Source organism: Marmota marmota, unplaced genomic scaffold, assembly GCF_001458135.2.
Source record: "Marmota marmota marmota unplaced genomic scaffold, marMar, whole genome shotgun sequence".
Lineage (NCBI taxonomy): Eukaryota > Metazoa > Chordata > Mammalia > Rodentia > Sciuridae > Marmota > Marmota marmota.
Window position 1 is genome coordinate 9,105,019 of NW_025999960.1, and position 20,892 is coordinate 9,125,910.

The 20,892-nt window shown below is 34.7% G+C and overlaps 1 protein-coding gene across 1 annotated transcript in view; it reads right to left on the reverse strand.

Annotated features, from left to right (window-relative positions):
- Yaf2 (YY1 associated factor 2) overlaps window positions 1-14,230 on the reverse strand; it is a 63,243-nt gene extending 49,013 nt beyond the window's left edge. Inside the window, exon 1 of the mRNA XM_048802442.1 lies at window positions 14,045-14,230. Within this exon, the coding sequence (XP_048658399.1) occupies window positions 14,045-14,230 (186 nt within the window). The remainder of the gene's footprint in view (window positions 1-14,044) is intronic.
- Between the last annotated feature and the right edge of the window lie 6,662 nt (window positions 14,231-20,892).

Sequence of the window (20,892 nt, forward strand, 5' to 3'; positions counted from 1 at the left end):
ACTCAAAAAACTTAACACCAAAAAAAAAAACCAAATAACCCAATCAATAAATGGGCTAAAGAACTAAACAGGGGCTGGGGATGTGGCTCAAGCGGTGGCGCGCTCGCCTGGCATGCGTGCGGCCCGGGTTCGATCCTCAGCACCACATACAAACAAAGATGTTGTGTCCGCCGAAAACTAAAAAAAAATAAATTAAAAAAAAAAAAAAAGAACTAAACAGACACTTCACAGAATAAATACAATCGGTCAACAAACATATGAAAAGATGTTCATTATTTCTAGCAATTAGAGAAAGGCAAATCAGAAATATCTAAGATTTCATCTCATTCTAGTCAGAATGGTGATTATCAAGAATACAAGCAATAATAAGTGTTGGCAAGGATGTGTGGGAAAAGGTACACTCAAACACTGCTGATAGGACTGCAAATTGGTACAGCCACTATGGAAAGCAGTATGGAGATTACTCAGAAACCTTGGAATGGAACCACCATTTGACCCAGCTATCGCACTCTTCAGTTTATACCCAAAGACTTTAAACTCAGCATACCACAGTGACAAAGCCACATCACTGTTTACAGCAGCTCAATTCACGAGAGCTAAACTACTGAGCCAATTTAGGTGTCTTTCAACAGATGAATGGATAAAGAAAATGTGGTATATATACACAATGGAATATTACTCAGCCTTAAAGAAGAATGAAATTATGGCATTTGCAGGTAAATTGATGGAGCTGGAGAATATCATACTAAGCAAAATAAGTCAATCCCAAAAAACCTAAGACCAAATGTTTTCTCTGATAAGTGGATACTCATCCATAATCGGGGGGGGGGGATAGGGAAGAATGATGGAACTTTGGATTGTGCAGAAGGGAGTGAGGGGAGGGGCTGTGGGGATGGGAAAGATGGTAGAATGAGAGGGACATTACTACCCTATATACATGTATGATTACATTACCAGTGTAACTCTGCACCATGTACAGCCAGATGAAGAAGTTGTGCTCCATTTGTGTACAATGTGTCAAAATACATTCTGTAGTCATATATAATTAATTAGAACAAATTAAAAATAAATAAGTTAATGAATGAAATTAAAAAGAAAAAAGAGCAAGATTGACCCCTCCTTACTCTCTGGTTTCCTATATCACCATGTGATCTCTTTTGCACTTGTTCTTGCCATTATGATACAATTTACCATGAGGCCCCACCAGAGGTCAAACAGATGGAGCCACCCAATCATAGATGTTTGACCTACAAACTATGAGTTAATTAAACTCTTTTCTTTATAAATTACCAAGCTCCAAACATTTCACTATAACAACAGAAACAGACTAATCCATACAAAGACCTCCATTTCCAATTATAAATATAAAAAAGAGTCATCTAGTTAATTTTTCTATTAGATTCTTCCTTAACTTCTAATCACTGAAGAGTAAGTATGTAGCACAAAGATCTTACATGTTTGTTTATATTTATAGAATAGACACAGATAACCAAAAGGGTTACTTAGAAACTGGCACTGAAAAGTACATCTTGTGGTTGTCTTCATTCCACAAAACCAGCTAAAATGAATTTTACTGGAATAGCTTAGAAAAAAATTCCAGAGATTAAGATGCTGTATTCAAATCTATCCTGTGTGAATTCTAATAATGCTAACCAACAAGAAAGCATTCCTTTAGAATAAGACAGAAACCAAACTGCTATCATTTCCAAAAGTAGATAAAAAGTGACTTCCTTTTGGGAGGGGGTGCATTATTGTCTCAGATACTTTGCTTTAGGGCAAACAAGCTGCCAATGTTCAGAGAAGCCCTATTAAAAAGCCCATGTGACAAGAAACTGATGTCTCTGACCAACAGCCAAACCTGTCAACAGTCACGTAAGACAGAAACATGTGTTCTAAGGTTTGCTAAAATCCACTTAAGTGAGCTTGAAATTGGATCTGCCCTCAAGTAAGCCGTGAGTTAACTGCAACTCTGGTTGACACCTGAACTGCAGCCTCGTGAGAGAAAAGATAGGAAAAACAATATAATATTAAAATTAATCTGTCCAGATTTTGAAGCCCTGCATTAGTTTTCAAATCAATTCCTAATAATCATCTCTAAAATATGAGTAAAATATTTTCTCTGTAAGACTGATTTTATAAAACAATAGCTCTCTTCTATAATAATAAATTTCACTAGTCTCAAGTCAATAATAGTTACTATAACTTAAAGAGCAGCTCTAAATGCCTCATTTTCTTTCCTTTAAAAGTTATTCATTTTTCATTTCCAAATGAATTTTAAAAACTTTAAAACAGCAATTCCTCTATTATACTTCACTAGGCTCTTGTTAATAATAACTTTAAAATAATTAATTGCAGTATCACTTTAAAAGTGCACACAAGGTTCGAGGTGGTAGCTCAGTGATAGAGCAGTTATCTAACATGCTAGGCAGTCCCTGAGTTTGATCCCCAGCATGCATGTATGTACATACCTATCTATCTTCTCCCTTTCTCTTACTCTCTCTCTCTCACAAAGTACATATACGTGCTGCACTTTTCAAAAATCTTCAATGGATGTTCATTAATCACCTTTTACATGGAACCATACACTAAAGCATCAATAATAGTAAAGTACAAACCCATTGTATCTAAATTAATTTCAAAATATTAATGCTCCATTATCTCCCACCTAACTAGAGGAACAGTCTAACTCACCTTTCTATTTCCACTGTTGCATCCTTCCAGTCCATTCTCTTTAGTCAATGGCTTCTTGTTACATTTCCAACAAAATCTAAAGGTATTATCATTTATGACTAAATTGTGATCTGTAGTCTACCTACTTCACTGGCTTTGTTTGATGTCACCCACCCCTGCCTTACCACATGTTAGTCTTTGCTCCATATAAAACAAATTATTTCTTTAAAAAAAAAAAGGGTTTTAATGCTGTTAACCAGTACTCTTTTCATGAACACTTTCTCTTACCTTCAGCTTTTATGACACCCCCTCAGAGTAATCTACCTACTTCAAATAATTCCCATTATTACCAAAATCTGCAATTATTTTGCTTGTATTCTGTATTCGGACTTAAATTCCAACAGGGCAGGGATATCTTGTTCTCCTTTCTAACTCCATTACCTAGCCCATCATCTGCCCCATAATCTCCATTTTAATGGATAGTTAAATTATTTTCAAAATTCACAAACCCCTCAGTGATATTCAGTTCTAGAGTCTTAGCTACTTCCCTCTTATACTGCCTATGCTGTAAATAGCTTTTTACTTAGCACTCATAAAACCTGAACCTTTAAGCATCATAAATTATATCAAAATTCAGTGTCCTGCAGAGACAGCTATTGCTTTATAGATCAAAAATGGTTTTATAAAATGTACCATGATGTGCTTAGTTAGTTAATCAATAAAGAGTTCTATGATTCACCCCTCCTAAAAAGAGAAGATAAGTTTCTTCATACATGATCCTTCACAAGTAACTATGCAATTTTCCAAGATTTTAAAAGTTACTATATATTTGCTTACCAATTTAAAAAATAAATTTTGCAGCACCAGGAATTAAACCCAGAGCCTCTTGCATGCTAGGCAAGCACTTTATCACTGAGCTATACCCTTGGCCCTTAAAATATTCTTACCAAGATAAACCCAATATTTTAAGTATCTTTTTCATCAATTACATTCTGTAGCTACAATCAAGAGCCAACTTTCAAAGTACAAGCTGAAAGATAAATATTACTATATAATTAATTACAGCACTCTTCCTTGGGCAATAGTTAGTTACTAACATAATTTTACTTACCTTTACCTACCAATATTAAAAAGCTTTATTTAACTTACAAATAGAATTCAGAAAAAAATTTGGATAAACACTATGCAGGATTATTATCTTGTTAGAACTTAAAATGTAGATCCAAATGTCCACCTATTAAATATAACATGAAACTTGACAGAAAAATTAAGATTCTCTCTGATCAAAGTAAAGGACATTTACATGGCTAAATAATCCCCCTTTCTTTTAAAAACATCCTCTTTCCTCTGTTTCTATAATATTATACTCTCCTGTACTTCCATTCCCTAATTATTTTTTCCATCCATTTCTTTATTCTTTGTGGGACATTCATCTTTTATCAACCCCCCCCCACCAAAATAGTAATATTTCTCAAATATTCATCCCAAGTCTTTCTTCTCATGCTGTGCAGCCCACTGTATTCCTGATCTATTTTACCCACTCCCTTGGCTTTAACTCAAATATGTATGTTGATGACTACCAAATAAGTATTTATAGCCCTGTCCTCTTTCCCAATCTTTACCCCCACATATCTAACCAACTCAGAGATCTTCCCTCTCAAAATTCCTCCAGGCACAAAAAAATTAAACAAATCTAAATGTGAACTGTTTCCTTCTCCCAGGCCTATCTCAATAAGAAGTACCATGATTCAAGCTCCTACTTAATTTGGCCAAAATCCTGTACTCATCCTGATTCTTCCCTGCTATACAACCCAACTTCCTACATTTTATAACCATATCCAATCAACCATCAAATCCTATGAATTTTCTCCTAGACACATCTAATACATTCATTTCCCTCTCCTCACTGGCATTACCCTTGCTCAGGACACTCCTGTCTCCTGACTAGCTTGCTGCAATTGCTTACTACTACTAGTACTAAATGACAAGTAAATGGTTTCTCTGCTTGTAATTAAGCTTCAACAAACAAGGAAGAATGACATAAGATAGAATTAAATGCTAGTGGCGGTAGTTCCAATCATGCATTGCACTGATAGTAAAAGAAAACATTTTAAAAACTGCTGAAGGGCTGAGGTTGTGGCTCATTGACAGAGTGAATTCCTTGCATGTGTGAAGCATTGGGTTCCATTCTCAGCACCACATATAGATAAATAAATAAAATAAAGGTCCATCAACAACTAAAAAATTTTTTTTAAAACTGCCCAAAAAGTTGAACATGCAAGTAATACAGGCTGATGTAAGTTATTTTAACCAAATATGAAATGCACAATTAAATATACTCCTTCCAACTCACAGGATTATGAAAGAACTTAATTCTGATAAATGTTCCTTAGGAAAAAACAGAAGTGAAAACAGTTTAAAACAACAGCAGAATCAAATAAATAACAAAGGTCTTTGCAATTCAGTTAAGCATTATCAGTACCTATGACATTGATAGGTACTGTGACACAGGCACTGAGAACTTTTACAATCATCATGATTAACTAAGACTTACACTATATTTACTGTATCATTTATCACCTTTAATCATTGCCAAAAAGCCATATGGGTGTAAATGAAATTTGATTCTTGGACTAGTGCGTACTAGCCTCAGAAAGAACAATTCAGGGAGGAAAAAGAAACAAGACCAATATATTTTCAGTACACTGTGTAAATACAATCATCATTTGTTATAAAATGCTTTAAGATTAATTTAAAAGGCATTTATTCTGGCCTAGGGACAGAGCTCTTTCTGAGATGGATAATGCCTAAGCAATCATAAAGACCTAGAAAGAATTTGTGAAAGGGGAATAAAGGACAGACGAATCAGCATAATACAGAAGATGCAGCAGTCCGGAAAAGACCATTACCATGTTCTGACAATCCCTACCTTAAAAACAGACATTTACTTTTTTAACTACAGCAAATAAAACAAAAAATTTAAAAAATAAATAAAATTGACAGATCCTTAGTCATGCTAACAAAGAGAAGGAGAGAAAATTCAAATCACTTACATGATGAAAAAGGAAATATCACAACAGACACTACAGAAATAGAGAAGATAATTAGAAGTTATTTTGAAAACTTGTACTCTAATAAAATAAAAAATATTGAAGGCATCAACAAATTTCTAGAGTCATATAATTTGCCCAAATTGAATCAGGATGATATACCAATTTCAAGTGATGAAATAGAAGACGCTATCAAACGTCTACCAACCAAGAAAAGCTCAGGACTGGACGGATACACAGCCAAGTTCTAAAAGACCTTTAAAGAAGAACTGATATCAATACTCTTCAATTTATTTCAGGAAATAGAAAAAGAGGCAGCACTTCCAAATTCATTCTATGAGGCCAATATCACTCTAATTCCAAAACCAGGCAAAGACACATCCAAAAAAGAAAACTTCAGACCAATATCTCTAATGAACACAGATGCAAAAATTCTCAATAAAATTCTGGCAAATCGAATACAAAAATATCAAAAAGATCGCACACCACAATCGAGTGGGATTCATCCCAAGGATGCAAGGTTGGTTCAATATATAGAAATCAACAAATGTAATTCATCACATCAATAGACTTAAAGATAAGAATCATATGATCATCTCAATAGATGCAAAAAAAGCATTTGACAAAATACAGCACCCCTTCATGTTCAAAACATTAGAAAAAATAGAGATAAAAGTAACATATCTTAACATCATAAAGGCTATCTATGCTAAGCCCCAGGCCAATATCATTCTAAATGGAGAAAAATTGAAGGCATTCCCTCTAAAAACAGGAGCAAGATAGGGATGCCCTCCTTCACCACTTCTATTAACATCGGATTTGAAACAGTGGCCAGAGCAATTAGACAAAAGAAATTAAAGGGATACACATAGGAAAAGAAGAACTCAAATTGGCACTATTAGCTGATGATATGATTCTATACCTAGAAGACCCTAAAAGTTCCACCAGAAAACTTCTAGAACTAGTAAATGAATTCAGCAAAGTAACAGGATATAAAATCAACACCCATAAATCAAAGGCATTTCTGTATATCAGTGACAAATCCTCAGAAAGGGAAAAGAGGAAAACTACCTCATTTACAATAGCCTCAAAAAAATAAAATAAAATACTTGGGAATCAACTTAACAAACGAGGTGATAAATTGTGGTGTAAAGGTGTATTAAGAATTGTAATGCAAAAAAAAAATTTTTTTAAATCTGAAAGAAAAAAATAAAGGCTTGCACCACTGCAAAGAAAAAAAAAAGAGGTGAAAGACCTCTACAATGAAAACTACAGAACCCTAAAGAAAGAAGTCAAAGAAGATGGGAAGATGGGGAGATGGGAAGATCTACCTTGCTCTTGGATAGACAGAATTAATATTATCAAAATGTCCCTATTTCCAAAAGCTCTATACAAATTTAATGCAATTCTGATCAAAATTCCAATGATATTCCTCATAGAAACAGAAAAAGCAATATGAAATTCATCTGGAAAAATAAGAGACCCAGAATAGTTAAAGCAATCCTTAGCAGAAAGAGTGAAGCAGGTGGCATCATTATACCAGACTTTAAACTACACTACAGAGCAATAGTAACAAAAACAGCATGGTATTGGCACCAAAACAGACAGGTAGACCAATGGTACAGAATAGAGGACACAGAGACTAACCCACAAAACTTCAGTTATCTTATATTAGTCAAAGGTGCCAAGAACATGCATTGGAGAAAAGATAGCCTCTTCAACAAATGGTGCTGGGAAAACTGGAAATCCATATGCAACAAAACTTTCACCATGCACAAAACTCGACTAAAAATGGATCAAGGACTTAGGAATAAAACCAGAGACCCTGCGTACTTAGGAATACAACCAGAGACCCTGCGTACTTAGGAATATAACCAGAGACCCTGCGTCTAATAGAAGAAAAAGTAGGCCCTAATCTCTATCGTGTGGGATTAGGCCCCAACTTTCTTAATAAGACTCCTATAGCACAAGAATTAAAATTGAGAATCAATAAATGGGATGGACTCAAACTAAAAAGTTTCTTCTCAGCTAAAGAAACAATCTGTGAGGTGAATAGAGAGCCTACATCTTGGGAGGAAATCTTTACCCCTTACACATCAGATAGAGCACTAATCACTAGAGTATATAAAGAACTCAAAAAACTAGATACCATAAAAATAAATAACCCAATCAATAAATGGGCCAAGGATCTTAACAGACACTTCTCAGAAGATGATATACAATCAATAAACAAATATATAAAAAAAAGTTCATCATCACTACCAATTAAGAGAAATGCAAATCAAAACCACTCTAAGATTTCATCTCACTCCAGTAAGAATGGCAGCTATTATGCATACAAACAACAATAAGCATTGGTGAGGATGTGGGGGAAAAGGTACACTCATACACTGCTGGTGAGACTGCAAATTGGTGCAGCCAATATGGGAGATTTCTTGGAAAATTAGAAATGGAACCACTATTTGACCCAGCTGTCCTTCTCAGTCTGCCGCAGTCTGGCTGGGCAAATAACTGGGAGGTGACAAGCAACTTGTGAAGATTGAAACAGCGGGAGCCGCTTTATTATGGGACAGCAGAGGTATATATACCCAATTAATTATACACAGCTTAACTTAATTAACATCATCTAGATACAGCAGTCAGTCATTAAGGAATCCTCATCATCTTAATGGCTCGCTGGTGTTACTTCACAAACCACTCCTCCTAGCAAAGTGCCAGGAGCCATCTTGACTTGGTTGTGGTCCTCAACATCGGTCTATACTCAAAAGACTTAAAAACAGCATACTACAGGGACACAGCCACATCAATGTTTATAGCAGCACAATTCACAATAGCTAAACTGTGGAACCAATCTAAATGCCCTTCAATCGATGAATGGATAAAAAAAAAAATGTGGCATATATACACAATGGAATATTACTCAGCAATAAAAGAGAATAAAATCATGGCATTTGCAGGTAAATGGATGGAGTTAGAGAAGATAATGTTAAGTGAAGTCAGCCAATCCCTAAAAACTAAATGCCGAATGTTTTTTTTTTTTTTTTTATAAGGAGGCTGATTCATAGTGGGATACGGAGAGGGAGCATGGGAGAAATAGACGAACTCTAGATAGCGCAGAGGGGTTGGAGGGGAAGGGAGGGGACATACAGTAATTAATGATGGTGGAATGTGATGATCATTATTATCCAAAGTACAGGTATGAAGACACTAATTGGTGTGAATCTAGTTTGTATACAACCAGAGATATGTGCCCTATATGTGTAATAAGAATTGCAATACATTCCACTATCATAAATAAATAAATAGACATAGACATGGTGCTTTCACCTGCTGAATTCTTAAGTCTACTCATTACACTGCTTCCCACTCCTACTGTACTTCCTACATATTAAAACTTACTAATATGGCCCAAGAGTTTATGTGACAGTCCATATCAGGACACTAGGCAACACACACAAACACAAGCAGGCATGTGGGGCGCGCACGCGCGCGCGCACACACACACACACACACACAGGGGGGCGGGGTGATAAGCAGGGTGTATATAAAGGAGGATGAAGATAAAAATATCCTTGAAGCAATTTGTGGAAAATTCTATTTTTAGTAAAAACCACTTACTCTTATGCTTTGGTTTTTAAGTTACCCACTAGAACCCAAATGTTTTACAATCTGGACTGTTATATACCCCTACATGGACATCTAATATATTTGATTGCTTTAGCTAACAGTTTTTTGAGGATTTACTATATACCACACACTGTGCTGATAATAAGTACACTGTTCCTCATAATAACTATAAGGAGTAATCATAACCTTCATTTTCACAAGTTAAAAAACAGTTGATGTTCAAAAAGTTGTGTGACTTTTACAAGATTACATAGCTAGTAAATGGTGAAACCAATATTTAAACCCACAGAATAGAGTTCCAGAGTCCACACTCTTAACTACAATGATGCATAACTGTAGAGAACTCCTAAAATTTGAAATTGTTTGCTTTTGCTCTTTTGTTTTACATTTTCATAATGAATACACATAAAAATTAAAAACGAGAGCTGGGTTGTAGTTCAGTAGTAGAGTGCTTACCTCACATGTGTGAAGCACTGGATTCAATTTTCAGCATGCCATATAAATAAATGAATAAAATCAAGGTCCATCAACAACTAAAAAAATATTTTAAAAAATTAAAAACAAATATGTACAAGTAAAATAGGTACTTTCCTGCGCTGAAAACTTGAATGTATAATAAAACCCTGCATTAAATTAAATGAAAGATGGTAAGATTAAATTATAGTGCAAATTTCCAAAGAACATCACAGAAAAATGCTATGTAAAGTTGATAGAAAACCAGCGAGCAGAGCATGGTGGCTCATGCCCATAATCCCTGCTACTTGATTTCAAGTTCAAGGCCAGCCTGGGCACTTTAATGAGACTCTTAACTCAAAAACAATAAATGTCAAATGGCTGGGGATATGGCTCAGTGGTAAAATGTCCCAGGTTTAATCCCCAGCACTGCAAAAATAAAAATAATAATAATAATAATGAAGAAAAAGACATCAAAATGAAGTCTGTTAACATTTAAACTCAAAATATCAATTAACATAGGGAAAACAGTTATTTTGTTCTTCACTTATCATACTGCTCACAGATTTGAACAATGTAGTTCTTATTCTAAGCAGTGGGTTTAATTTTAGAAGTTATCAAAACGTACAACACTAGATCAAGTTTTAGGAAAATTGTAAAAAAAAAAATCCTTAAGGAGATACTTGCTAGACAAACCTACTTCCTACCACAGCAAGATAATAAAAGTGACTGGCTAATCAGATATGTGAACCTCACATTAACCAGCTATTGAACAAGTCACAATCTTTCTGGCCTGTGTTTTTTACTATAAACAGGACATTAGGTAGAGCCATGAGTCTCCCCCCCACCACCAAAAAAAAAAAAAAAACCCAGAGAAGATCCCACCCAGAAGATTGCTAAAACATTACCACTAGAATCTTCCAGGGTAGCTGAAAATCCCAATAAGAAGGATTTGCAAACAATAGTGATCTCAACCCATTTTGAACATTTAATACCAATATTCTTACCACAAACCCCTCAGTCTACCCTCTGAAGACTGTTTTAATTTTTTTGATGGTGGGAAGGAAGGGTTACTAGGAATTGAACCTACAGGCACTTTAATTTAGAGTCAGGGTCTCCCTAAATTGCGTAGGGTCTTACTAAATTGCTAAGGCTGGCCTTGAACTTACAGATCCTCCTGCCTCAGCCTCCCAAGTCACTGGGATTACAGGTGTGTGTTACTGCTTCTAGATGTTCATCCTTTTTCATGTGTAAAGTAAGTAGTCTATCTCAGGAAATGACCACTCTGGAGAATCTTGGAAAGCTCCTTTGCTTGAGAATTCTCTAATGATAATTCTATAACTTTCTAGAATAAACAAAATTACCAAATGGATACAGAATCTTTTAAAGTAAATTGTTACTAATCACAGCTCACATAACAAAGTTTAAGTAGTAATCATGAAAGCTGATAAATGAAGCAGTGTAGGTATTCAACAAATATTTGATTTAATGAATAAAGTCACAATTACATAATATTTTATATACTTGCAATACCACTAAAATTATAAGCTATAAAGAATTATTTACTAATACTTTTTTTAAAGGGATAATTACTTAAGGGAAATACATGGTTTTGAAAATCCCACTTAAATCCTTGAATGAAAACTTGATACACCACAGAATGTTTCTACCAAATATAATGGCCCATATCTGACCTTGAAGCAAAGATGAATAAGCAAAGAAACATTTCACCTAGTAGGATAATTTTATAAACCTCTTTACCAGGGAAGAAAGGGTGAAAAGATCAACCAGTAGTTGTGACAACCTGGGTTTCAATCTAGGGTCTAATATATTTCTGTGACTAGATGACCAGCTTCCTCACTAGCTGCATAGGGAGGTTGATAAGCAAATGAAGGCTAAATAGGAACCCACCCTGAACACAGTGAAGCATTACACAAGTAAATTCCTACTCCCCCCCCCCAAAACTACAATAACTGAAAATTAACATAACAATAATTGTTCAAATATATTCCTTAATGGCAAAGGTCACCATTTACTGCCACTGATAAAAAGGCCTTACAATTATGTTTAAAGAAAAGGAAAACAAAACCAAACTCCTGAATAGCATATTGAAGGTGACTGATAACATAACCAACAAGAAAGAGGCATTAAACTTAACAAGGTAATCCTATTATAAAATTGTTTCTCAAAGATGGTTTGTGAGGGCTGGGGTTGTGGCGCAGCAGTACAGCGCTCGCCTCCCACGTGTGAGACCCTGGGTTGGATCCTCAGAATTACATAGAAATGAATGAATGGGATAAAGGTATTGTTTCCAACTATAACTAAAAAACAAATTTTTTTTTTAAAAAAAGGATGGTTTGTGAGATTATTTTTAAAGTGTTTAGTATGTAAATTTAGTATAGGCAAAGCACTGGTGTAATGCTTTATTGTGTTCAAAATGCACTCCTATATATCCTTTTATTGGCCTCAAGCCACTCTATATGGCTGATGATGAAGAGGAATTAGACTCTAGATTAAACCCAGGTTCTCTGAATACTAATTTATTTTTGGATCCTTTTCTCTTCAACAAAGAGATTTATTAAGATTAGCCTACTTGGGTAAAGTTTCTTTGCTTATTCCTCTTTCCTTCAAGGTTAGATATATGGGCAATACACTTGGCAGAAAATTTTGATCTACTGAAATCTTACTTCAATTATATGACAACTATCATCTTAAAAAATAACAGTTTCTTTGAAATATACACACATTTGTATACAAAAAAGAAAGTTTTAACCAGCAATGAAATAGCAGCCCTTTCAAAGACTATCATTTGGCTGAAATTTCATAGGGGAGAAAGGTAATCAACCAAACTGCATATTGGCCATGATGCTAAGAAAGGATCTGGCTAAACTGCCCAGGCTGGCTTGGAACTTTTGATCCTCCTGCCACAGTCTCCAGAGTTGCTAGGATTACAGGCATGTGTTAATTCCATCAGTCAAAAAAACTGATTTCATACTTAATCTGAGAATGGGTCTTCTTCAAAAACTAGGACTATGTTTGAAAATTTATTTTAAACTCTTTCTGTGTATCATTTGCAAATACCATTTATCGTCCGTGCCAGAATTCAAACTCTTTAGAGGCCTAAAACAGAGTCATCCATAGTTCTATCATCTTAGCATCGTTCATGATCTATGATATATGCCCAATAAGCTTGTGCAGAATTTTACGATTTTGTCATTACCACTTCCAATAATGCACTCATATGTATGGAAGGGCAAATAGTGACTTACATATCCTACATCAGAATTCCCACTTTTTCAAAGGTTGTATTTTTAAAAACCCAATAACCTGTTTTTTCCTAATATCTATATACACCTGCTTCAACAAACCTCTATTGAACACATTATTTCCAAGGCATTCTGCCAAGCACCTTCAAAAAAGTAACAAAAAACTCCAATTTCACGTAAGAAACTCAAAGAGCAGCAAGGAAATGGATGAATACATGTAACTGAACGATAATGTGGGGCTGGGTATGTGGCTCAGAGGTAATGCCAATGTAAGGCCCTGGGTTCAGTTTGAAGTACTTCATAAAGAAAGTACAAGTTTATAGATAAAACATTACTACCTCAATCATAAAATTTAGTTTCATTTTAATTATAATTAAATTCAATTAGTTCCAATTTTATTTTAAATTCAGTACAGTCCAAACAAATATAAAATCCAAATGCTATTTTTCAACTAATCTCAAATACCACAAATTTACGTACAGAATATTTTAGTTTTTGATAGGCTCTCAAGGAAAATTATCTTAAATTTAAAGTCATTCACAAGAGAACTTACAATTTAGTCAACAATTATATTTCATAACAAGACCTATGTGGTTTCAAATGAGATCATAAGAATAACAACAACTTTCCAAAGCTACACCTTTAAAGTACTAAGGAATTCATATACAACATTATCATTGAAATAATGCTAAAACAATTAATATAAACCTACAACTTATGAACAAAATAGCCTGTATTTTTCAAACACAATCTTTGAAAATTATTGGAAAACCAATATCAGCATCAAAAAAGAAAATCAAAACTAAAGGAACATTAATTGAAAAAGTTTATATACCTATAATGATCCAGGTACTTTACTAGTTTGGGGTATACCAAAATGAATCAGAGTCTCTGCCCTGTAGAGTAGATAAAAATCTAGACAATTATACTACAACTTATAGATCCTCTAGGAATAATTACATATACATACATACATACGTACATAGAAACAACATGAATGCTAACTGGAGTTAGGGAGAGGGTAATTCCAGGTGGTTTCTTTAGGAGTATCATCTGATAAATATACTTCAATGCTGATATAGCACAGGACTGATTAGGATAAGCAGCAGGAAATGACACCAAAAAGGCAATTTGGGGATAGATTATTACAGCCTTGAACGTCATGCTTAGAAGTTCATCATTATTCAGCAGCCACAGCAGACCACTTTTTTTTAATATGTAGGGACCAACATTACCAGATAGTCTTCAAAAAAAAAAATATTAGTAGCATTCCAGAGATCAATTTGTTCAGTTAAAAAAATAATATATGACTTCTGAACTACAGCTACAAAAACTCAAAAAAGAATAGATTTGAGATGGAGAAATAGATGTATATAAGGAATGACAAGAAGTTAGAATCAAAGCTGAGACAATGATAGTTTCAGCTTAGGTTCCAGAAAGAAGTTTATGCCACATACAGGATAAGGAATATAGAGAAGTAAAACATGGTTAGGCAGAAATTGATTTAAAAAACTTAAAAGGAAAATTCAGAAGAAGTGTTCCAATTTAAAAACAAAGATAGCAATATCAAACACCATAGAGTTGACTTTGAAAGAAGACTGAGATTCAGCCAATGAGTTTAACAATTAGGAAGAACACCAGTTATCAGAGAAACTTCATTTAGTAAAAAATAAAGGAAAGAAAAAGAATGCCTGGTGAAGTCAATTTTTTCTGTATAAAAAGCTAAGCTAATAAAATTCTAAACCATCACTTCATACACACTCAAGTTCTCTTTAGATTTTATCTATCATTATTATACTGGAAACAAAAACAGGGGTTAAGGGCATATAAGCTCAATGGTAGAGTACTTGTCTAGCATGCACCAAGCCCTAGGTTCCAATCAAAAAAAAAAATTAAACAATAAAACATCACATTAATTAAATGATACTTTCTTGAAAAAAATCTGTATTTTCCAAAAATAATTTTGGGTGAAACTGGCACTGTTTTTTGTTTTTTTTTTTTTTTTGGCGGTGCTGGGGATTGAACCCAGGGCCTTTATACAGGAGAGGCAAGCACTCTACCAACTGAGCTATATCCCCAGCCTCTGACACTGTATATTTTTGCTAGTCTCTTACATCAGGATTAATACATGACATCTGGATTGTCATTTCTATTTCTGCATTCACTTTTTTTGCAATATGTCATTTTGGTTCAAGAATATGAAGAAAATCTGGACTCCCACAGATACGTAGTCAAAAAAAGGGAGAAGGTATTTAAGTAGCCTTTTCTTAAATAATTGTAAATATTCTTCTTTGATACTAAAGACAGTTTTTTTCCCCCAAAGGTTTAGTTGCAATTTGAAATCAAAACTACACAACAAAGTTTTCATAGTATTCCCCTAAAACCCTTTGCTATTTTGTATTTTGAAGGAATTATCTATGCATGGTTTTGAATTCTCACATATTGATTTTTAGGAAATATGGGTTCAGAGTTATGCAGCCCTTCCTAATGTTGACATATTTCATGATAAAATATCAGAAATTACATTCATTGATATTACCACTAATCAGAAAAAGTCATTAAAGTATTCAAAAGAAAAAAACAAAACAACTTAAAAAATGAAAAAATAGAGCAGGACCCAGTGGCACACATCTATAATACTAGCAACTTGGGAGACTGAGGCAGGAGGATCCCAAGTTCAAGAACAGCCTGGGCAACTTAAAAAAATTTTAAAGGCTTGGAATGTGGCTCAGAGGCAGAGGACTTGCCTAGCACGTGGGAGGCCCTGAGTTTAATCCCCAATACAGCAAAAACAGTAAATACATACAAAAATACACAGAAAGGACTCAGAGGCTCTAAAACTCACTGTTGAAGTTAAAAGCTTTCAAAAATTCTAGTTTACATTTGTCATTTTTATTATTGACAACAAATAGTATAAATTGTTCCCTTTAAGTAAAAAACTTACTGTATCCATTTTTAAGACACTAACTGCTAAATATCCAATTTTGAAAGTATACTTTTTTTCTTTTTCATGGTGCTGGGATTAAACCCAGGGTCTAGTACATGCCAGGCAAGTGCTCTACCAACTGAGCTATATATCCTAGCCTAAATATCCAATTTTGAATAACCAGTTTGTCAGATGGCCTTTCAAAAAAAATGATGTTCTATGAAAAAAAAGCAACTTCTCAAGTGCTTTCCCTTTGCAGTCAACCCCTGCACTTTGGGATGCCACAGAAGTGTTTCACATGCACTTTTCATTTCATCAGAATATTTTAAAGACAAAGACTTAATAAAACTACTAACTCTTCGTTTCATAAAGGATATTCTTAAGGGAAACTGGCATTATTTTTACTACACTGGCATGGTGGTAAAGATTAGAATGAATGTGGCAATTTAGTGCCACTGCCCTGATTCATGCTAAAATGCTGTTTTCACCTACCACTGCTTTTGCACCATCACTACATGTGTGGACACAGTGAAAAAGGAAAATTATGGCCCCATGTTCTTATGAAAACAGTTTGAAATGCATAAATTAACTAAAAGGGCTTAAGGGACCCCTACAGTTCCTCATTCCACACTTCAAAAACAACTACCACAGACTTTCCAAACACTAATCACTTTCACAATTTCCTATAAACAATGAACCTGTGAGTATTCTAACCCAAGATAAAGGGAGGAGAGAAAACAAACAAGAAACCTCCCCCCACACACACACTGCAAGTAAGGAATCTCTGAAAAACAAATCAGTGGTTGCTGGAAAGGTTCCTCAGATGGGTAAGAAACCTCAGATGGGTAAAAAAAAGATCGAGAATCAGAATCAGGTATTTCTTTAAAAAAAAAAAAAAAAGGCAGGCTTATTTAGATGGCCCTCTTTTTTTTTTTTTTTTTTTAAATCCTATTCTCATACCAAGGATTTAGGAGAATTAGTAACAAACCTCAAATTAAAAGACAGAAAACAAGTATGACAAGAAAACAGTGATAATGAAAAGATTTTCATCAGATAATAGTTTCTTTAGGGATTCTTTGAAATGTGAGCTTCACAGTTTATTTTCATTTTACAGAAGGTAAAGTAATTCTTTTCATTAATAATCAAATCCTTACTATAACACTGTGTTAAGTTGTAAACAACACTTTATAATGAAGTTGGGGCACTAACCATTGAGCCAAACCCCTATCCCTTTTTTATATTTTGTTTAGAGACAGTGTCTCACTGAGTTGCTTAAGGCCTTGCTAAATTGCTGAGGCTGGCCTTGAACTAGCAATCCTCCTGCCTCAACCTCCAGAGCTGCTGGGAGCCACCTTACCCAGCTCAAAGTGCTTCTCATTTGACAAGAAAACCGTTAAATTTTACAAAAGCAAAAAACAAAACAAAAAAAAAACCATATTTTGTTCGTCATTGTATGTCCAATACCTAGCTCAACTCTTGTATAAGATGCTCAATAAATATTTGCTATTGTAGTAGTTCTGAGATATGAGCTTAAGTTACCAGATTTCTAGTACAAGACCTAGTGCTTTCTAAGTCATCTTTTCCGCAGCTTTCTAAAATAACACTTTTGAGAAACCTAATGGAACTATCACAGCATACCCTGAGAAAATATAACACTACCTGTTATACTTAAAAACCTGCTATAGACTAGGTTTTATTTTATAGGTTTGCATTTAGATCACAGTGCAGAACCAAAACAAACAATTCTATCATTTTAACTTCTAAATATATGTTCTGTGAAGTAAGCAATAATTTTCCATTCCTAAATGCAGACACAATAAGATACCAGTTTTAATTGTTATATATCCATTTCTACCTTCACACAGACTACACTAAATATTTCATTTTCTCTGATGATTCATAATGGCTCTTAATTTTCTACTTTCTTATGTTTATATTTGGAACACTTATTGCCTTAAAAAGAACTTCAGATTCTGAAGACTGAGCAGCACCTTTGATGATAATCTGTTGCTATAGCTTTTTCTTTTTAATATACCCTATCAGTTTGACATTTATTACTGTTTCTCACAAAAGGACAATGTAGAAAATTTCAGGACACTTAGGTTCTAGATTTAAAAGAGATTAATCAAATTTAAATAAAGGCCACCAAATACAAAATTGAAATTCAATCACAGAAATGGCATCAACTTAAAAGAATATAATTGAGAATACAATTGAGGAATTGAAACTATGTCAAATCATATTTTATTCTGACAGACATGCTACGAATGTAACCTCATTCTACAGCTTGACATGACCTCCCTAGGATATAGGCAAAGGAAATGGTCTTCTGTTGGAATGTGAAGCATTTGAACTAGGTATTCTTTAAAGAAAAATATATATATTTTATGTCAGTAAAGACTTTAAAGAGAGACCATGGACTCGATCTTTTCTGAAGGTTTAAAAAGAAAAAAAAATGTTTCAAATGTCTAGGATGACTTAGACTTGGCCTCATATTTGGCAACTGAGAATTAGTTCAGAGGTCAGTCTGACCCAAAGGATTCAAATCCTGGCTGTTTGTCACATAAACAAGTCTTCAGCAAACTGCATCCTTCTGCTGTACAGCTATCCAGGCCCAGCTCTGGCTCTCCACAACCTTATCCTTGAAATCACCTCATAGCTAATGATCATGTCAGCTATGGAGAATTACTTCTTTCAACTACTGAAACTTTCGCTTCTCAATAGTGTTCGGCAGTCCTTTACTCCTGTCTTCCTAACATTACTGGGGAGGGAAGTATTTTGCAGTGTAATCAATATCTGCCTTATTAACAATGCCCTGTTCCATTGTTCTACCCAAACATGGATTCCACTCTTAATTTCAGAAACAACAGTAGGAAAGTAACAGATAACAGAGAAATGAGAGCTCTTAGGTTTAACTCAGGGCCAAAGTCAAAAGAAAAGGGAAAATTCAGAGAGGAAGGAAGAAGCTTAGAGGGTGTCACAGTGCAGAACACTTACTTTTAGGAACAGAGTGTCCCTTAGACTTCTGGTGGGTTGCCCAGAGCCTCTTCAGTTTCAATCCAAATGACAATGCTTCTCTGAGTGCTCCTCAAGTAATGTTTCCACCACTAAAAATGGGATCTACAAGAGCTCAGATGTACTGGTAAAAAAATGTCAGGGGCTCCCATGTGGGCCTCAAGCCTCTTTAAAAGTAGGCTCACTTCTCTGTCCTGGGCCAACTCCCCTGTGCACTATAATCCTTCTTCTTCCAGGTGCCAGGTATTCAGCCTGTTTCTTCTCTTCTGAGCTGCCACCACCTACTCTATTTCTCAGGGTTCCTCTAACCCCAAGACTGGCTGTGGAGTAGGACAACAGCTTCCCCCCTTCCTTGCTGTCCCTGCAAATAAACATATAGGCTCTTCTAGTTTCAGTATTTTTCTAATTGCTACAAGAAAATAGAGAGGGAACAACAAAAAGCAACAATATAGTACCAGAGATTAAGATTTAAAGTTCCTGCCGCCAAAAAAGAAATTTCTTAAATGGTGCTTCTTGAGAATTTTTTAAAATACAAAGTACTATAAAGATATTTGAGTATACACTTAACAAAATCCAACCTCATATGACATAATGATGCTCTTCTTTTCAAAATACTTAAAACACGGGTCCAAAAATAGCAAGTAGGTAATTTTTTTTTCTTTTAGAATGTTCTCTCATTTTCCTTTGAATTTAGCAAATGTTTAAAAGTTTGCTTTTTAATAGTTATCCTGAAAAATGTTCAAAATATTTTATCCAATTCAAATGAAAATTCATCTACAAAAGTCTAAGATTTACAAAAAGACAACCATGTCAAAAGCAGGTCGTTTCACACAGAAAATCTTTAAAATTTGAGACTTCTGGTCCTATGTTTTAAAAATTTAATAAAGTGTTTAAACCATCAGGATATCTTATTTTTAGAAATCTAACTTTTACTGAATATTTATAATGTCAAAATTACAAAGACTCTCTATTTTAAAAGTAACAGTAAACTTAATGTGCTTACTGTGAGAATTTAAGATTCTAATAGACTTTGAAATATCAAAATAAGTACCTTATCTAAATGTTAAGCTATAAATCACAGGATTACAATGAATTAATTCAAAGGCCACCTTCCTCTAAAGGCCAAGAACTCTTTTAACTAAGTGCTGGCATATCAAGAACGCCTGACTTTGAATTTCCTGGATGACTTTCTTTATCCACTTAATTCATTTAAGTGGCTTTTTAAAAGACAGAGTTATAATACTATAAGCTTACAAACCATAAACTAAGACTGAAAATAGGCGGATATCATTTTATCTTGTTTTTTTAACAGGCTGCTATTTAATCAAACTAAAGATATTGGGATACTTTGCGTAAAAATGTGTTCCTGTGACTGGGTTTACCTCCAAATACTTACTTAGAAAATATTAGAGAACTGGAATAGCACACCAAACAAAACCTTGGTCTGACTCTTCCACACGTACACGTTTTTAAAAAGCGGTTTAATCTATTATGTATTCTACAATAAGATACTTTTTTTATGAGGATCAAAATTAAATTACATCCTTTGCTCCTAAAGAGGATTTCAGTCTTCTTGATCCCCGCACACTAACACAACAATGCAGTCAACATTTTTATGCCCGGAGTGGGGAGGAGACATTATACCCAGCGATACGAATTAAATCGCAGGAACTAATGCCTCCCTAAATAATTTATTTTCTCTTGGCAGCAAAAAAGAAAAAAACGTTACAGCCTCTTCAATTACCCCTCGCCGCAAACCATCGCGTGGGTCGCGATCGATGTGACCCGACTCCTATCGCGGCCACCACCTCGGTCTCGCCCGCTCCCGACGGGTCTGCGAGTGTCACGGGAGGGGCCCGCAGCAGCAGGGGCGTCCGGTGCGCCG